Below are 17,023 nucleotides of genomic sequence, written 5' to 3'. Positions count from 1 at the left end.
GAACTGAGATAAGGCGGAGCTTTACCTAGCATGGACTTGTAGATGACCTGGAGCCAGTGGGTCTTGCGACGAATATGTAGCGAGGGCCAGCCGACTAGAGCATACAAGTTGCAGTGGTGGGTGGTATAAGGTGCTTTAGTGACAAAACGGATGGCACTGTGATAGACTGCATCCAGTTTGCTGAGTAGAGTGTTGGAAGCCATTTTGTAGATGACATCCCCGAAGTCGAGGATCGGTAGGATAGTCAGTTTTACTAGGGTCAGCTTGGCGGTGTGAGTGAAGGAGGCTTTGTTGCGGAATAGAAAGCAGACTCGATTTGATTTTCGATTGGAGATGTTTGATATGAGTCTGGAAGGAGAGTTGGCAGTCTAGCCAGACACCTAGGTACTTATTGATGTCCACATATTCAAGGTCGGAACCATCCAGGGTGGTGATGCTAGTCGGGCATGCGGGTGCAGGCAGCAATCGGTTGAAAAGCATGCATTTGGTTTTACTAGCGTTTAAGAGCAGTTGGAGGCCACGGAAGGAGTGTTGTATGGCATTGAAGCTCGTTTGGAGGTTAGATAGCACAGTGTCCAATGACGGGCCGAAAGTATATAGAATGGTGTCGTCTGCGTAGAGGTGGATCAGGGAATCGCCCGCAGCAAGAGCAAAATCATTGATATATACAGAGAAAAGAGTCGGCCCGAGAATTGAACCCTGTGGCACCCCCATAGAGACTGCCAGAGGACCGGACAGCATGCCCTCCGATTTGACACACTGAACTCTGTCTGCAAAGTAATTGGTGAACCAGGCAAGGCAGTCATCCGAAAAACCGAGGCTACTGAGTCTGGGTAAAGGAGAACCTAGAGAGGCTTGGGCGAGGAGCTGCGGGGGTGGCGGAGCTGTTGGCCGAGGTTGGAGTAGCCAGGCGGAAGGCATGGCCAGCCGTTGAGAAATGCTTATTGAAGTTTTCGATAATCATGGATTTATCGGTGGTGACCGTGTTACCTAGCCTCAGTGCAGTGGGCAGCTGGGAGGAGGTGCTCTTGTTCTCCATGGACTTCACAGTGTCCCAGAACTTTTTGGAGTTGGAGCTACAGGATGCAAACTTCTGCCTGAAGAAGCTGGCCTTAGCTTTCCTGACTGACTGCGTGTATTGGTTCCTGACTTCCCTGAACAGTTGCATATCACGGGGACTATTCGATGCAATTGCAGTCCGCCACAGGATGTTTTTGCGCTGGTCAAGGGCAGTCAGGTCTGGAGTGAACCAAGGGCTGTATCTGTTCTTAGTTCTGCATTTTTTGAACGGAGCATGCTTATCTAAAATGGTGAGGAAGTTACTTTTAAAGAATGACCAGGCATCCTCAACTGACGGGATGAGGTCAATGTCCTTCCAGGATACCCGGTACCAGGTCGATTAGGAAGGCCTGCTCACAGAAGTGTTTTAGGGAGCGTTTGACAGTGATGAGGGGTGGTCGTTTGACTGCGGCTCCATAGCGGATACAGGCAATGAGGCAGTGATCGCTGAGATCCTGGTTGAAGACAGCGGAGGTGTATTTGGAGGGCTAGTTGGTCAATGAGGGTGCCCTTGTTTACAGAGTTAGGGTTGTACCTGGTGGGTTCCTTGATGATTTGTGTGAGATTGAGGGCATCTAGCTTAGATTGTAGGACTGCCGGGGTGTTAAGCATATCCCAGTTTAGGTCACCTAGCAGAACAAACTCTGAAGCTAGATGGGGGGCGATCAATTCACAAATGGTGTCCAGGGCACAGCTGGGAGATGAGGGGGGTCGGTAGCAGGCGGCAACAGTGAGAGACTTATTTCTGGAGAGAGTAATTTTCAAAATTAGTAGTTCGAACTGTTTGGGTATGGACCTGGAAAGTATGACATTACTTTGCAGGCTAACTCCTCCCCCTTTGGCAGTTCTATCTTGATGGAAGATGTTATAGTTGGGTATGGAAATCTCTGAATTTTTGGTGGCCTTCCTGAGCCAGGATTCAGACACAGCAAGGACATCAGGGTTAGCAGAGTGTGCTAAAGCAGTGAGTAAATCAAACTTAGGGAGGAGGCTTCTGATGTTGACATGCATGAAACCAAGTCTTTTTCGATCACAGAAGTCAACAAATGAGGGTGCCTGGGGACATGCAGGCCCTGGGTTTACCTCCACATCACCCGCGGAACAGAGAAGGAGTAGTATGAGGGTGCGGCTAAAGGCTATCAAAACTGGTCGCCTAGGGCATTGGGGACAGAGAATAAGAGGAGCAGGTTTCTGGGCATGGTAGAATATATTCAGGGCATAATGCGCAGACAGGGGTATGGTGGGGTGCGGGTACAGCGGAGGTAAGCCCAGGCCCCGGGTGATGATGAGAGAGGTTGTATCTCTGGACATGCTGGTTGTAATGGGTGAGGTCACCGCATGTGTGGGAGGTGGGACAAAGGAGTTATCAGGGGTATGAAGAGTGGAACTAGGGGCTCCATTGTGAACTAAAACAATGATAACTAAGCTGAACAACAGTATACAAGGCATATTGACATTTGAGAGAGACATACAGCGAGGCATACAGTAATCACAGGTGTTGAATTGGGAAAGCTAGCTAAAACAGTAGGTTAGACAGCAACAGCTAATCAGCTAGCACGACAACAGCAGGTAAAATGGCGTTGACTAGGTAACGGGGCCAACAGATAAAACAAACAAGCAGAATGGAGTACCGTGATTAATGGACAGTCCAGAGTGCATCAGCTATGTGGCCAAGAGATCAGTGTCCAGGGGGCAGCGGTGGATGGGGCAGGGAAGCTGGACTGGCGAGTGTTATCCAGGTTAAAAAACTAACAATGACTAAATAGCTTGTAGCTAGTTAGCTGGTTAGCTTCTGGAGGTTCTTGAGTGTGTTCTAAAAAAATTACAAATAATAGCGATTTCGTATCATATTGGGTGAGGCAGGTTTCCGGAAGGTATAAACAAATTAAAAATCAAAAAGAGATAGAAAGTAAATATGGGTGTTTGGGACGCGGCGATGCAGACGGTTAGCAGGCCTGTGCTAGCAAGCTAACAGTTCGTAGATAGCTAGATAGCTAGTTGTGAAGATCCAGCTGAACAATGTTCCGTTTGCGGTGGGAATCCGGGGAAGAATCCGGGGATGAAAAATAAATAGGTCCGTTATGCTCTGGTTAGAGTCGCGTTGTTCGAACTGGCGAGAGCTTTCCGGGCTGAAGGTTAGCTGATGACCGGTTAGCTGAAGACCGCTAGCATGGCTGGTGGTTAGCTGGCTAGTTTCAGTTGAGCTTCAGTTGAGGGGTTCCGGTTCCGAAGTAAATATAAATACTTTAGGAAAAATAGCTACATTGGGTGAGGCGGGTTGCAGGAGAGTATTTGGAAGCTTAGGTTTAGCAAAAAGTTTTTAAAGAGATATGCGAAAAAACGAAAAAGAGACGATATATACAGGGGACACGACAGGACATCTTACTGCTACACCATCTTGCTGACAGGCAACTACACATAGACAAGAACCCACAAACACCAAAGGGAAATGGCTACCTAAATATGATCCCCAATCAGAGACAACAATAAACAGCTGCCTCTGATTGGGGACCATATCAGGCCACCATAAACAAGCAAATACCTAGACCTACAAAACCCTACACATACAAAACCCCTAGACAATACAAAAACTAGCGTATCCACCCTAGTCACACCCTGACCTAACCAAAATATAAAGAAAACAGATATATCTCAGGTCAGGGCGTGACAACAGCCTTTTATCTTTGGACACGGGCATCCAGGTCCTGCTGGAAGGAGATGCTGCCCTCCTAAAGCACGCGGCTGATGACAACAATCAGGCCTCATCTCCCTGCACAACACAGCCTCATACAGAGTGAGTCACTACAACAATCAGGCCTCATCTCCCTGCACAACACAGCCTCATACAGAGTGAGTCACTACAACGACAACAGTCAGGCCTCATCTCCCTGCACAACACAGCCTCGTACAGAGTGAGTCACTACAACGACAACAATCAGGCCTCATCTCCCTACACAACACAGCCTCATACAGAGTGAGTCACTACAACAATCAGGCCTCATCTCCATGCACAACACAGCCTCATATGGAGTTGCTACAACGACAACAATCAGGCCTCATCTCCCTGCACAACACAGCCTCATACAGAGTGATTCACAACAACGATTACATCAGGCCTCATCTCCCTGCACAACACAGCCTCATACAGAGTCACTACAACAATCAGGCCTCATCTCCCTACACAACACAGCCTCATATGGAGTTGCTACAGCGACAACAATCAGGCCTCATCTCCCTGCACAACACAGCCTCATACAGAGTGATTCACAACAAGGATTACATCAGGACTCATCTCCCTACACAACACAGCCTCATACAGAGTGATTCACAACAAGGATTACATCAGGACTCATCTCCCTACACAACACAGCCTCATACAGAGTGATTCACAACAAGGATTACATCAGGACTCATCTCCCTACACAACACAGCCTCATACAGAGTGATTCACAACAAGGATTACATCAGGACTCATCTCCCTACACAACACAGCCTCATACAGAGTGATTCACAACAAGGATTACATCAGGACTCATCTCCCTACACAACACAGCCTCATACAGAGTGATTCACAACAAGGATTACATCAGGACTCATCTCCCTACACAACACAGCCTCATACAGAGTGATTCACAACAAGGATTACATCAGGACTCATCTCCCTACACAACACAGCCTCATACAGAGATTCACAACAAGGATTACATCAGGACTCATCTCCCTACACAACACAGCCTCATACAGAGTGATTCACAACAACAATTACATCAGGCCTCATCTCCCTACACAACACAGCCTCATACAGAGTGATTCACAACAAGGATTACATCAGGCCTCAGAAGACGTTTTACATGCTGTATGGTTTGCCATAAAGTTTTTTCATAGACCAAATGCATGGGGCGGCAGGGTAGCCTAGTGGTTAGAGCGTTGGACTAGTAACCCGAAAGGTTGCAAGTTCAAATCCCTGAGCTGACAAGGTACAAATCTGTCGTTCTGCCCCTGAACAGGCAGTTAAACCACTGTTCCTAGGCCGTCATTGAAAATAAGAATTTGTTCTTAACTGACTTGCCTGGTTACATAAAGGTTAAAAAAATACAAAACATATATGCTGTAACATTGTGGCCTATGTAACAGCTTGGATGTCAGCAGGCTTTAGAATACATTGTATGCATTGTTTTTAGTTTACAAAACCTTCCAGAAAACCATCCATCACAAAAAATGGCATCACCCATACTGTGATGAAAGAGAGCTAGTGGAAAGTCTTCATATGTATTAGCGTGGATGTCATCACTTATGTCCTCAGGTCTCTCTCTCTCGCTCCTCTGTCACTCCTCTCCTGTCTCTTCTTTCCTCTGTCACGTCTGTCCTCTACAGCACACACATATTGTGGACCTCCTGATCAAGTTCAATGCCCATCTGAACGCCACTGACAAGTAAAGCCTTCAACCCTCTACACAAAGCAGTTCATTAGGTAAACATAGTGAATGTGTTATCTCTCTAGTTGCACAAGTGTTTGACTTACAATGACGTAGTTTCGTCACAATAATTCCCATCTAATATATTTTGACATGGCTAGGGAAACCCCATATCACCCAGTACCTCTCCCACTGACCATATCCTCCTCCTTACTCAGGCTGATGGGATCTCTGCCCTGTTGATGCAAACGATGCCCCAGGTGCAGAGAGGAGGGATCACCAGCTCAGCTCATCAGTGTCCAATCTCTGGAGGGGACAACAGACATTGCTTAATCTGCGATTGATTGGGCCCATGGGCCACACAGCAAAACGGACTAATTCATAAATCCTTTAGCTATTGTATTTGAACCTTTTGTGTGTATTTCATAAAGCTTGCAGGTTTTTACAATATTATTTATTTGTAACTATCAGACAAATCTGTAATCGTTTCCTGTAATTATGTCCCTCATGGCTACAATCTTAAAGGACAGTGGACCAGCAGCAATCAGTATGTAGCCTGACACCACTGGAGGTGTTGATGGTATTTGTGTAGAACAAGAAAGAAAACAAGTAGTTAGTTAGCAGGAACAAGTAGCTCCGACAGCTCCATCCCAACATACTCTGTGGACTCCCATCCCACTCCTGCTGTATGGCCTGCTCGCCCTTCAAGAGGTCCCGCTGAAGCTCACTAGTCTTGTCCTGCGTCAACCCAGGGTGCTGGCGGAGGGAAAATAGACAAATCAATGTGCTTATCATATTTTTTTCAGGGTTTGGGGGAGCACTGGGTAAGCCATCCTCACATAAAACATAATAGCCCTGGCCTATTTCTGTGTTTTTCACAATGTACATAATGTTGTGAGTGTCTTATTGTGAAGTTGAGAAACCAATAGTACAAAAATATTTTATCAAATACTGTGTATATCTATATATTTTTTGCTAATTAAGTGATACAGGGTGACAGTATTGATTGCTAGACTGATTAATTGGGACACAACTCAAATTATGAGCTTGGTTTGTAAAATGGGCATATCACAACTGCATAAGTTTTTAACAACGTTTTCAGAAACATAATTGCATCGTGTCAAACAGAATATCATACAATGATCTCCTGACGTGCACATATAGAGCAAGCTACAGCACTGTCCCGTTAGTCGCAAATAATTTGCTTGCATAGACAAAAAGTTGTTCACGTTTCCAGTGGTTGTGCCTCCATATTTCCCCTCCCCCAGCAATCCAGATCCACGACCCAGCAATTATCTCGTGCTGGAATGCACGTTCACGCTTGTTGTGCTGCAGTGTTAGTGCCCATGTACTAATTGGTTCCTCAAACCTGAACTAGCACGATGTCAGCACCCACGAATCCGGTATATGCGACCGTCAGTAGATTACATTGAAAAAAAAAACCGTCTGACCATCGTGGAGGCTGTCTTGTTCTTATTATAGCTCAATGGTTTTGAATCTGAATTTAGAGAACTGACCTTAAACTGAATCTCAATGCATCTGAGAAGTTGAATATATGACACTTTGATCAATTTAAAATTATAGTTTGTAAACTTGATACACAGACAATGAATGCAATTATCTACCAGATTGAAAATGAATACATAAATATTGAATTTGAAGATTCAATTAAATTGAAATTTAATTTTAAAACTGAATACAATATTCACTCAATTGAGTTTCAAATCATGAAATTCAAGTTCAATTTGTGCATTACAAATTCAAAAATATTACATTCAAATTCAATATCCTAATAAAAATGATGAAATTCAAATACATGTTGGCACTGAAATTCCCACAGAAAAATGTTGTTTAATGTTTTCTGGACTATTTGAGTACAATCCCAATGTCAATCCAGTTAGAGAACATTCCAAGAACATTAACTTAAATGTAATCATGTCGAAGACGCTTGGACCTTCTTTTTAAAATATTTTCTGTGGAATTGTTAACAAACAATCCCCCATAAAGAAAATAAGAATTAAAAAGTTTCAGCCCTCCACCTCAAGAATTGCATTTCAGCCCATCCAGGCTGACTGGCATCGTTCAGGAATTGCATTTGGGTTCAGGCAAATGAGGCACTCAGGCTGACTGGCTATCGTTCAGGCATACTCAGGCTGACTGGCTATCGTTCAGGCAAATGAGAAATAAACGCACTCAGGCTGACTGGCTATCGTTCAGGCAAATGAGAAATAAACGCACTCAGGCTGACTGGCTATCGTTCAGGCAAATGAGAAATAAACGCACTCAGGCTGACTGGCTATCGTTCAGGCAAATGAGAAATAAACGCACTCAGGCTATCCGGAAGGATAAAGACAGTTACTTTAAGGAGCACTTCTCTCTGTGGGTCTAACCCCAAGATGTTTTGGAAAATGGATAAAGATCTGGAGAATAAACCCTCCTCCTCACAGCTGCCTATGTCCCTCAATGTTGATGATGTGGTTGTAACTGACGAGAAGCACATGGCTGAGCTCTTTAATCACCACTTCATTAAGTCAGGATTCCTATTTGACGCTGCCATGCCTCCTTGCCCATCCAACATTTCCTCATCTCTCACCTCTTCTAATGCTACTATCCCGATGCTTCTCCCTCTTTTTCCCCTGCCCCGCTAAATGTTTCTCCCTGCAGGCAGTCACTGAGTCCGAGGTGCTAAAGGAGCTCCTTAAACTTGACCCCAAAAAAACATCTGGGTCAGATGGTTTAGACCCTGTCTTCTTTAAGGTTGCTGCCCCTATAACCTGAAAGCCTGTCTCTCCTTTCTGGGGAGGTTTCCATTGCTTGGAAGGCAGCCAAGGATCCTAACTGTTTTAGGCCTATTTCTATTTTTCCCTGTTTCTCAAAAGTGTTGGGGGAAAAAAGTTCTCTCTCGGGTATGGAATCTGGTTTCCGCTCAGGTTATGGATGTGTCAAAGCAACCTTATAGGTCCTCAATGATGTCACCATTGCCCTTGATTTAAAGCAATATTGTGCTGCTATTTTTATTGACTTGGCCAAAGCTTTTGATACGGTGGACCATTCAAATTATTGTGGGCTGGCTAAGAAGTATTGGTGTTTCTGAGGGGTCTTTGGCCTGGTTTGCCATCTATCTTGTTAGAGCATGGCGCTTGTAACGCCAGGGTAGTGGGTTTGATTCCCGGGATCACCCATACGTAGAATTTATGCACACATGACTGTAAGTCGCTTTGGATAAAAGCGTCTGCTAAATGGCATATATTATTATTATATATATTATCTCTCTCAAAAAATCTGCTGTCTCAACTACTGCCTGTCACTAAGGAAGTACCCCAAGGCTAAATCCTAGGCCCCACTCAATTTACATCAACAACATAGCTCAGGCATTAGGGAGCTCTCTCATCCATTTATATGCAGATGATAGTCTTATACTCAGCTGGCCCCTTCCAGGATGTTGTGTTAAATGCTCTACAACAAAGCTTTCTTAGTGTCCAACAAGCTTTCTCTACCCATAACCTTGTTCTGAACACCTCCAAAACAAAGGTCATGTGGTTTAGTAAGAAGAATGCCCCTCTTCCCACAGGTGTCATTACTACCTCTGAGGGTTTGGAGCTTGTGGTAGTCACCTCATACAAGTACTTGGGAGTATGGCTAGACTGCACTGTCCTTCTCTCAGCACATGCTAAAGTTAAATCTAGACTTGGTTTCCTCTATCATAATCGCTCCTCTTTCACCCCAGCTGCCAAACTAACCCTGATTTCAGATGACCATCCTACCCATGCTAGATTACGGAATCTATATCATTTATAGATTGGCAGGTAAGGATGCTCTCGAGCGGCTGGATGTTCTTTACCATTCGGCCATCAGATTTAAGATCAATGCTCCCTATAGGACACATCAGTGCACTCTATACTCCTCTGTAAACTGGTCATTTGTGTATACCCATCGCAAGACCCACTGGTTGATGCTTATTTATAAAAAACATTTTAGGCCTCACTCCCCCCTATCTGAGATATCTACTGCAGCCCTCATCTTCCACATTCAACACCCGTTGTGCCAGTCACATTATGTTAAAGGTCCCCAAAGCACACACATCCCTGGGTCGCTCCTCTTTTCAGTTCGCTGCAGCTAACGACTGGAACGAGCTGCAACAAACACTCAAACTGGACAGTTTTATCTCAATCTCTTAATTCAAAGACTCAATCATGGACACACTTACTGACAGTTGTGGCTGCTTGTGTGATATATTGTTGTCTTTACCTTCGTGCACTTTGTGCTGTTGTCTGTGCCCAATAATGTTTGTACCATGTTTTTGTGCTGCTACCATGCTGTGTTGTCATGTTATTTTGCTACCATGCTGTGTTGTCATGTGTTGCTGCCTTGTTATGTTGTTGTCTTAGGTCTCTCTTTATGTAGTGTTGTCTCTCTTGTTGTGATGTGTGTTTTGTCCTATATTTATATTGTATTTATTTTTTAAATCCCAGGCCCCCGTCCCTGCAGGAGGCCTTTTGCATTTTGGTAGGCTGTCATTGTAAATAAGAATGTGTTCTTAACTGGCTTGTCTTGTTAAATATAAAAATAAATAAAATGTTTGAACTTTTAGGAAACGTTCTGTTAAAGTATTGAAATACCAAGATTTTTTGGTTTGTTTTGTCAAGTTCTATAAATGTGCTGAGAATTTTTCAAAGCCAAACAACCATCCTGCACCAGTCCGAGAAAGATGTGGGAATGTTGTATGCAAAATAACCATAGGACAACCTCTCACCAACCTCTAAGAAATATGTGGTTTTCAGAACGTTATGTGCTAGCTCCGCAGATAGCCTACATCGAATTCCCTGTACCAGTTTTGTTGTTGCATAAAGTTGATATATGCACCTTTTTTATTTATCATAACTGTTCATTTGGAAGTATGCAGAAGCCCATATTCTACGCTTGTGAAATACGTTTTTGTGTGTAAAAATAGAGGTAGATGAGGCCAACTGTTTACAGCAGTCGTCATATTCATCCACAGTCTGCAGATGGCAGTGTTGGACTGAAAACATAAGGCTGAATCACCTGGAAGTATCTGGGCTTCTATATGTAGCCCTGGATGTAGTTGGCCTTACTGCTTACCTCAGTTTATTTATGACATGTTACCTGCTAGTTTATTTACACATTCTTAAAGTTGTGCAAATGTTATGAAGTCCCCTTGATTGCTTAGCAAGTACCACTTCCCCCTCGTTTCGGCTTATACTTGGCTCGAACTAGGTTCTACAGCCACAAAGTTATAATTATGGCTAAACCAACCTATTTCTACAATTTCTCTTCATAAAATGTGATTTTAAACCTGACCCTAACCTTAATCATAACCATAACCACACTGCTAACTTTGTCTAACCCTAACCTTAAATTAAGACCAAAAAACATATTTGGGGTTTTCATTCATTTTTACATGATTGACAATTTTGACTTTGTGGGTCAAGAATTTAGTAGAAAATAACTCTTAACACGGGACCTCTGTTTTGCTAACAAACGTGACCGCCCTCCTTGACAACATTCCAACGGTTTGAGCCACCTAAAAGGTACTAATTGGATGGCTACATCCGTGCATGGCCGGCCCGCTCATGAGGCAGGATTAGGCGGCCGCCTATGTTGGCAGATTGATGAGGGCAGCATTTTCTGAGCTAAACTGATTAAGACACACACCTCCAACAACAACACAAACAACCTCACATAATTCTGCCCCCCAAAAATGTCAATTTCTCTCGCAACCAGTGTATATACATATGGGTGTTTTAGGTGAGAGCTGATGCTGCCCTGTGATAAACGGTGCCCACTTTGTCAAAGGCATGGGGCACAAAATATTTTGCTTGTCGATTCCCAGCTCGCCTCTCCAGGGTGCTGTTGGAGAGATGCATCGCTGCAGCGCTCCACCAATGTTCAGTCCCAAAACATGGTCTAACATAAATCATGTAACAGATATAGGATATGGTAGAAAGAGTATGTGGCCTTTTCTGTAGCCTACAGGCTGGAGATAAAATGTATGACAATGTAATGAGACTGACATTTTTTACATCATGCAGGTTTCTATGATCAAATGGCCTAACCTAAATGGTGTTCAATCTATTAAAAATGTGCTGTCATGTCAACAAACAACAAATCCTAAAAACCAGACAGGTCAAAGTAAAATGGACAACATGGAACCGATAATCACAACTGTTGTCCAAGAGTTTTATTCCCATTGTCATAATCAGTTGTTTCAAGTTTTTATCCATACATTTTTGCACAATGTAAATAGGCTCACGATAAGTCCTGATAAAGTTGGGTAGCTGATAATCAGAACTTAAATAGCCAAATTGATTAGTCACAGGAATCAGGACTAATAAAGCCAATGCAACAGCCTGTTTTACAAATGGTGGGCCTACAACATGGATGAGCATTCAGAAAATTCCATTGAGGCTGACATGGTTTTCTACACCTCAGTAATACAAGCTGTTTTTTGTGTGTTTTACAAACGGTAGGTTTAACATATAGATTCATACAATTCTGACGTCAAGCTGCTTGCTTAGCAAGTACCACTTAACCCACAATTCGGCTCATACATGGCTCGAACTCGGGACCTCTACTTTGCCAACACTCCTTGACAATGTTCCAAAGGCACAATTGGATGGCTCCATCCGCAACATGTCAAGCTATCTGTGGAGTGAGCTTGCAGTACGTCCTTAACGCCGTTACACAAACTGCAACCAGGTAGTCTACAACAGTACATACATAGTACTGTACTATCTATGTAACAATATATAGGTTACCCACTGTGACTACACTGTACCAACTTCTGTAACCATATCACTACATAGGTTTTAGGCCACTTAGTGTATAGTGGGACCACACCTCTCATTGTCTCAACCACCTTAATAAACTCTGGTTTGAGAAGACTACAGGTGAGTGCAGAAAGTAATACAATGGAAACCCATCCTATCCTTTCAGTGGTCATGAGTGGGAAGACAATGAGACCGTGGGACAAAGGATTCTATAGATGATATTATGGACGCAGGGATGCCTCTGACAACTCTGAGGCAGTGTTATCATGCATTTCTACATTTACATTTACATTTAAGTCATTTAGCAGACGCTCTTATCCAGAGCGACTTACAGATTGGTGTCTTCACCTTCTCACAAACACAGACACAAGGTGTCTGCTCTGTACTCATATCACTAAAACTACAACTGAATGGATTGCACTGTTCTGGTCAGGATGTGTATACCCTGGACAAGTACACTGAAGCTTTCAATTAAAACCTGTAATGATACAGGGAGAAAAACAATAATTTTCATTAAGAGAACTTAGGGATCAGGCAGTTGTACTCAGCATTGATAGACGCTTGTCACACAGCCCTATATAAAATACACCACCGAAAGCGTAGAGGTTCTTTGTGGTTGAGGTTTGTTGATTTCTATCAGTTTCCCTGAAAATCTATGATAGTAAAGTCAAATTTAAATGCCTATTTGCTAATTACATCATAAGTCATAAGGGCAGTGCATGTTGTGGATGGATAAACAACAGGTTTCCCCCTCCATCCACTCTCTACTCTTTGGGGGCCTTCTTCTGGCACACGTGGAGTCTGCTGCGCATAACATGAAACCAACTGTGAGAAATGACTAATGTCACTGAACTTCAATGCATCATCACAGAGATTTGTTAATAGGATCCATAGATGTTTCAACTTGATTGCCTGAAGGGCAGTGGAGCTGTACATACATCGAGTTTAGGGGACAACCTCAGGAGACAACCGTTGCTTTTATTCTATTGGTTTAAAAAACTGATGCTGAACACTATAGTCTAGACTATATGTGCTACTGTACACACACACACACACACACACACACACACACACACACACACACACACACACACACACACACACACACACACCATTTCACATACACTAACAAACACAAACAACACAAACAATGCATTTCAAGACTAGTCATTCAACTGAGACTGCTCTCCTCTGTATCACGGAGGCGCTCCGCACTGCTAAAGCTAACTCTCTCTCCTCTGCTCTCATCCTTCTAGATCTATCGGCTGCCTTCGATACTGTGAACCATCAGATCCTCCTCTCCACCCTCTCCGAGTTGGGCATCTCCGGCGCGGCCCACGCTTGGATTGCGTCCTACCTGACAGGTCGCTCCTACCAGGTGGCGTGGCGAGAATCTGTCTCCTCACCACGCGCTCTCACCACTGGTGTCCCCCAGGGCTCTGTTCTTGGCCCTCTCCTATTCTCGCTATACACCAAGTCACTTGGCTCTGTCATAACCTCACATGGTCTCTCTTATCATTGCTATGCAGACGACACACAACTAATCTTCTCCTTTCCCCCTTCTGATGACCAGGTGGCGAATCGCATCTCTGCGTGTCTGGCCGACATATCAGTGTGGATGACGGATCACCACCTCAAGCTGAACCTCGGCAAGACGGAGCTGCTCTTCCTCCCGGGAAGGACTGCCCGCTCCATGATCTCGCCATCACGGCTGACAACTCCATTGTGTCCTCCTCCCAGAGCGCCAAGAACCTTGGCGTGATCCTGGACAACACCCTGTCGTTCTCAACCAACATCAAGGCGGTGGCCCGTTCCTGTAGGTTCATGCTCTACAACATCCGCAGAGTACGACCCTGCCTCACACAGGAAGCGGCGCAGGTCCTAATCCAGGCACTTGTCATCTCCCGTCTGGATTACTGCAACTCGCTGTTGGCTGGGCTCCCTGCCTGTGCCATTAAACCCCTTCAACTCATCCAGAACGCCGCAGCCCGTCTGGTGTTCAACCTTCCCAAGTTCTCTCACGTCACCCCGCTCCTCCGTTCTTCCACTGGCTTCCAGTTGAAGCTCGCATCCGCTACAAGACCATGGTGCTTGCCTACGGAGCTGTGAGGGGAACGGCACCTCAGTACCTCCAGGCTCTGATCAGGCCCTACACCCAAACAAGGGCACTGCGTTCATCCACCTCTGGCCTGCTCGCCTCCCTACCACTGAGGAAGTACAGCTCCCGCTCAGCCCAGTCAAAACTGTTCGCTGCCCTGGCCCCCCAATGGTGGAACAAACTCCCTCACGACGCCAGGACAGCGGAGTCAATCACCACCTTCCGGAGACACCTGAAACCCCACCTCTTTAAGGAATACCTAGGATAGGATAAGTAATCCCTCTCACCCCCCCTTAAGTTTTAGATGCACTATTGTTAAGTGACTGTCCCACTGGATGTCATAAGGTGAATGCACCAATTTGTAAGTCGCTCTGGATAAGAGCGTCTGCTAAATGACTTAAATGTAATGTAAATGTAATGATACTATTCAATATTCTGCCATATTTGCAGCCTACAACATTGAAGATGTATTTAGTTCAATTTACTTTAGACTACTTAAGGTTATTAGAATGATTACTAAAATGAGTTAACACATGCAAATATAACACGGTACAAAAAAAAATATTCATACTTTTTCAAATCTATTTTAAAAGTAGGTCAAAATACAGTACACTTGCACAGTGCACTTGCACTGAGTTGTGTGTGTAGATTATAAATCCTTTCCTACCAGGGCTGGGATTTCGGGTTAAATATTCAAAATGGCGGACGGAGGAGCAGCGAGTCAAGATGAGAGTTCAGGACCAGGTAATCATTACAGCATTTTACATATTCATACTTATATTCAAAAACTATTTATCTGAAACCGTTTAGCACGGGAGAATGGCGACCACAAAATAATGTTGCTGTTGTCCGCATCATCATATCAATTAATTCCCCGCTAGCGGATATTTGACAGGGGGAAACAGGCTATATAGTATTGCAGTGCGACGGCGAAAAATAAATAGATATAAAAAGACATGCCTACCTTTGTGATTAGACCGCTGAACGCCGCTACATATTCATACCACTGTCTAAAAATACGATTTAGCATATTTTATTAGTAATTGTTTTTTTATACATGCCATATTCAGATATTGCTCAAATACTGTAGCTGTGCTAGCTTGATACGGTGGTTAGCTTGGCTGCTATAGCTAGGCGATCGGCTTTGTGTTGATGCTTATTATTGTGGCGTGAACCTTCTTGGAGGATGTTTGCATATTCATTTTTTCCCCTTCTCCCACCAACAGTCAGCGGCTGCGCGTACCACACATTACAGTAACATAATAGAAAGCCGAGAAGCTAATTTGCTTGATGTCGCTTTTATATGCCTATTCTCCCCAGCCTTTGTGTCCGATACAGTCGTTGTAGCTGTTGTGTTATTCATGTGGGCCTGTCCGACGGCAGAGAGAATGCGGAGTTCAGCATTTTACCCTTAACTATTCGACGCAAAATATGTCAAACATTTTTAGCTTGCCGGTTATAGACAATGTCAATTTCTCATGTTTTGAGATTAAAAAGTAGGCGAAACCATATTTGTTTCATCCATTGTCGGCAGATACAATCTGCCCATGTTCAGCACCTAGTGCGTGAGCTAGTTTCACGGACATCAACAGCACTACTTTTCTTTAGCATAAAAGACCAAACCCTTTATGAAATGTTTAGCATATATTGTCGTTTTTAGGACGTATTGGTCAAACCCTTTATGAAATGTTTAGCATATATTGTCGTTTTTAGGACGTATTGGTTGTGATGAATAAACGAGTTAAACTATTTATTTTTAGCCAAAATATAGCTAGCTAAAATAGTTACATAAAGGCTGTTCCTGCTACCTTAAATACAACTAATAACATTCACGGTCGACACGAGAGAATTTGACCAGGAGACATGCCCTGCCCCAAATAACCGAGAACAACTGATACAATTGTATCTTTTGTTGCCGCCATTGTCTTGACTTTCGCGACGTGGTTTTCAGAGTTCGGATGAAAGATGTGAAGTTTCGCCCCAAACGCCCGACTCACTCTTGTCTTGATTTATTTTGTGTGTGCGTCTGTATGGGTGGCGTTTGTTTACGCAGTCTGAATATATTAAAAACTTGATTAGAATGCCTAATTCGGGGAGGTTTCCTATATTTAAAAACAGTGCAGTCGATCTCTCCGCCTCTCTCGTTTAGAATGATTCCCGTCTTCAGTGTAGGTTTTGAATGCCGTTTTTTTTAGCAATCCATGTCGGAGAGGTTTAGGTTACCTGTGCCAATGTTTTTCCAGGGGAGAGGTAGCGAGGCCCACTTCCGTGACAGTGAGGGGCAGAAGAGAGACACAACCCATTCATGTTCTCGGTCTCATTTTGTTTAAAGGGCAGCAAACGGCTCCCACCCATTTTCTTTTCACATTCCGCTGTTTCACCGTGATAATAAACACTCCAGATTAAGACAGAGTTGCCGAAGTAACCTACAAATTGTTTGCTCTCGATGTGATGTATTTTATGATGATTTTGATGAACTTTTATGAACATTCTATCTGGCCAGCAAACACATTTTCCAAAAGATTCGTGAACAATGCCATTTTCTGCTTAGGCTAGTGTTTGTGTGTGTCAACATTGTAGTTGTTGGTTAGTTTTAAATGATTAAACATACGTTTATTTATATCGCTGTGTTGTGAAACCAGGCTGTCCTTGTCACTGTAAAA

The 17,023-nt window shown here is 43.8% G+C and overlaps 2 protein-coding genes across 15 annotated transcripts in view; one reads left to right on the top strand and one right to left on the bottom strand.

The window, feature by feature from the left end:
* Positions 1–15,448, bottom strand: part of mapk7 (mitogen-activated protein kinase 7) — a 29,034-nt gene extending 13,586 nt beyond the window's left edge. Inside the window, exons 1-3 of the mRNA XM_046363759.1 lie at positions 15,325–15,448; positions 6,134–6,230; positions 5,672–5,780 (exon numbers count right to left, since the gene is read on the bottom strand). The gene's annotated coding sequence lies outside the window, so the exon portion shown is untranslated. The remainder of the gene's footprint in view (positions 1–5,671; positions 5,781–6,133; positions 6,231–15,324) is intronic.
* LOC124044213 (POU domain, class 2, transcription factor 1-like) overlaps positions 15,036–17,023 on the top strand; it is a 39,688-nt gene continuing 37,700 nt past the window's right edge. For all 14 annotated transcript variants that reach the window (XM_046363776.1, XM_046363774.1, XM_046363775.1 and 11 more), the window contains exon 1: positions 15,036–15,104. In XM_046363776.1, coding sequence (XP_046219732.1) covers positions 15,059–15,104 — 46 coding nt within the window. In that variant the 5' untranslated portion in view covers positions 15,036–15,058. The remainder of the gene's footprint in view (positions 15,105–17,023) is intronic.

The sequence above is a fragment of the Oncorhynchus gorbuscha genome, linkage group LG09, assembly GCF_021184085.1.
Source record: "Oncorhynchus gorbuscha isolate QuinsamMale2020 ecotype Even-year linkage group LG09, OgorEven_v1.0, whole genome shotgun sequence".
NCBI lineage: Eukaryota > Metazoa > Chordata > Actinopteri > Salmoniformes > Salmonidae > Oncorhynchus > Oncorhynchus gorbuscha.
Note: the sequence above shows the minus strand (reverse complement) of the source record. Positions and strands in the feature narration are given on the sequence as shown.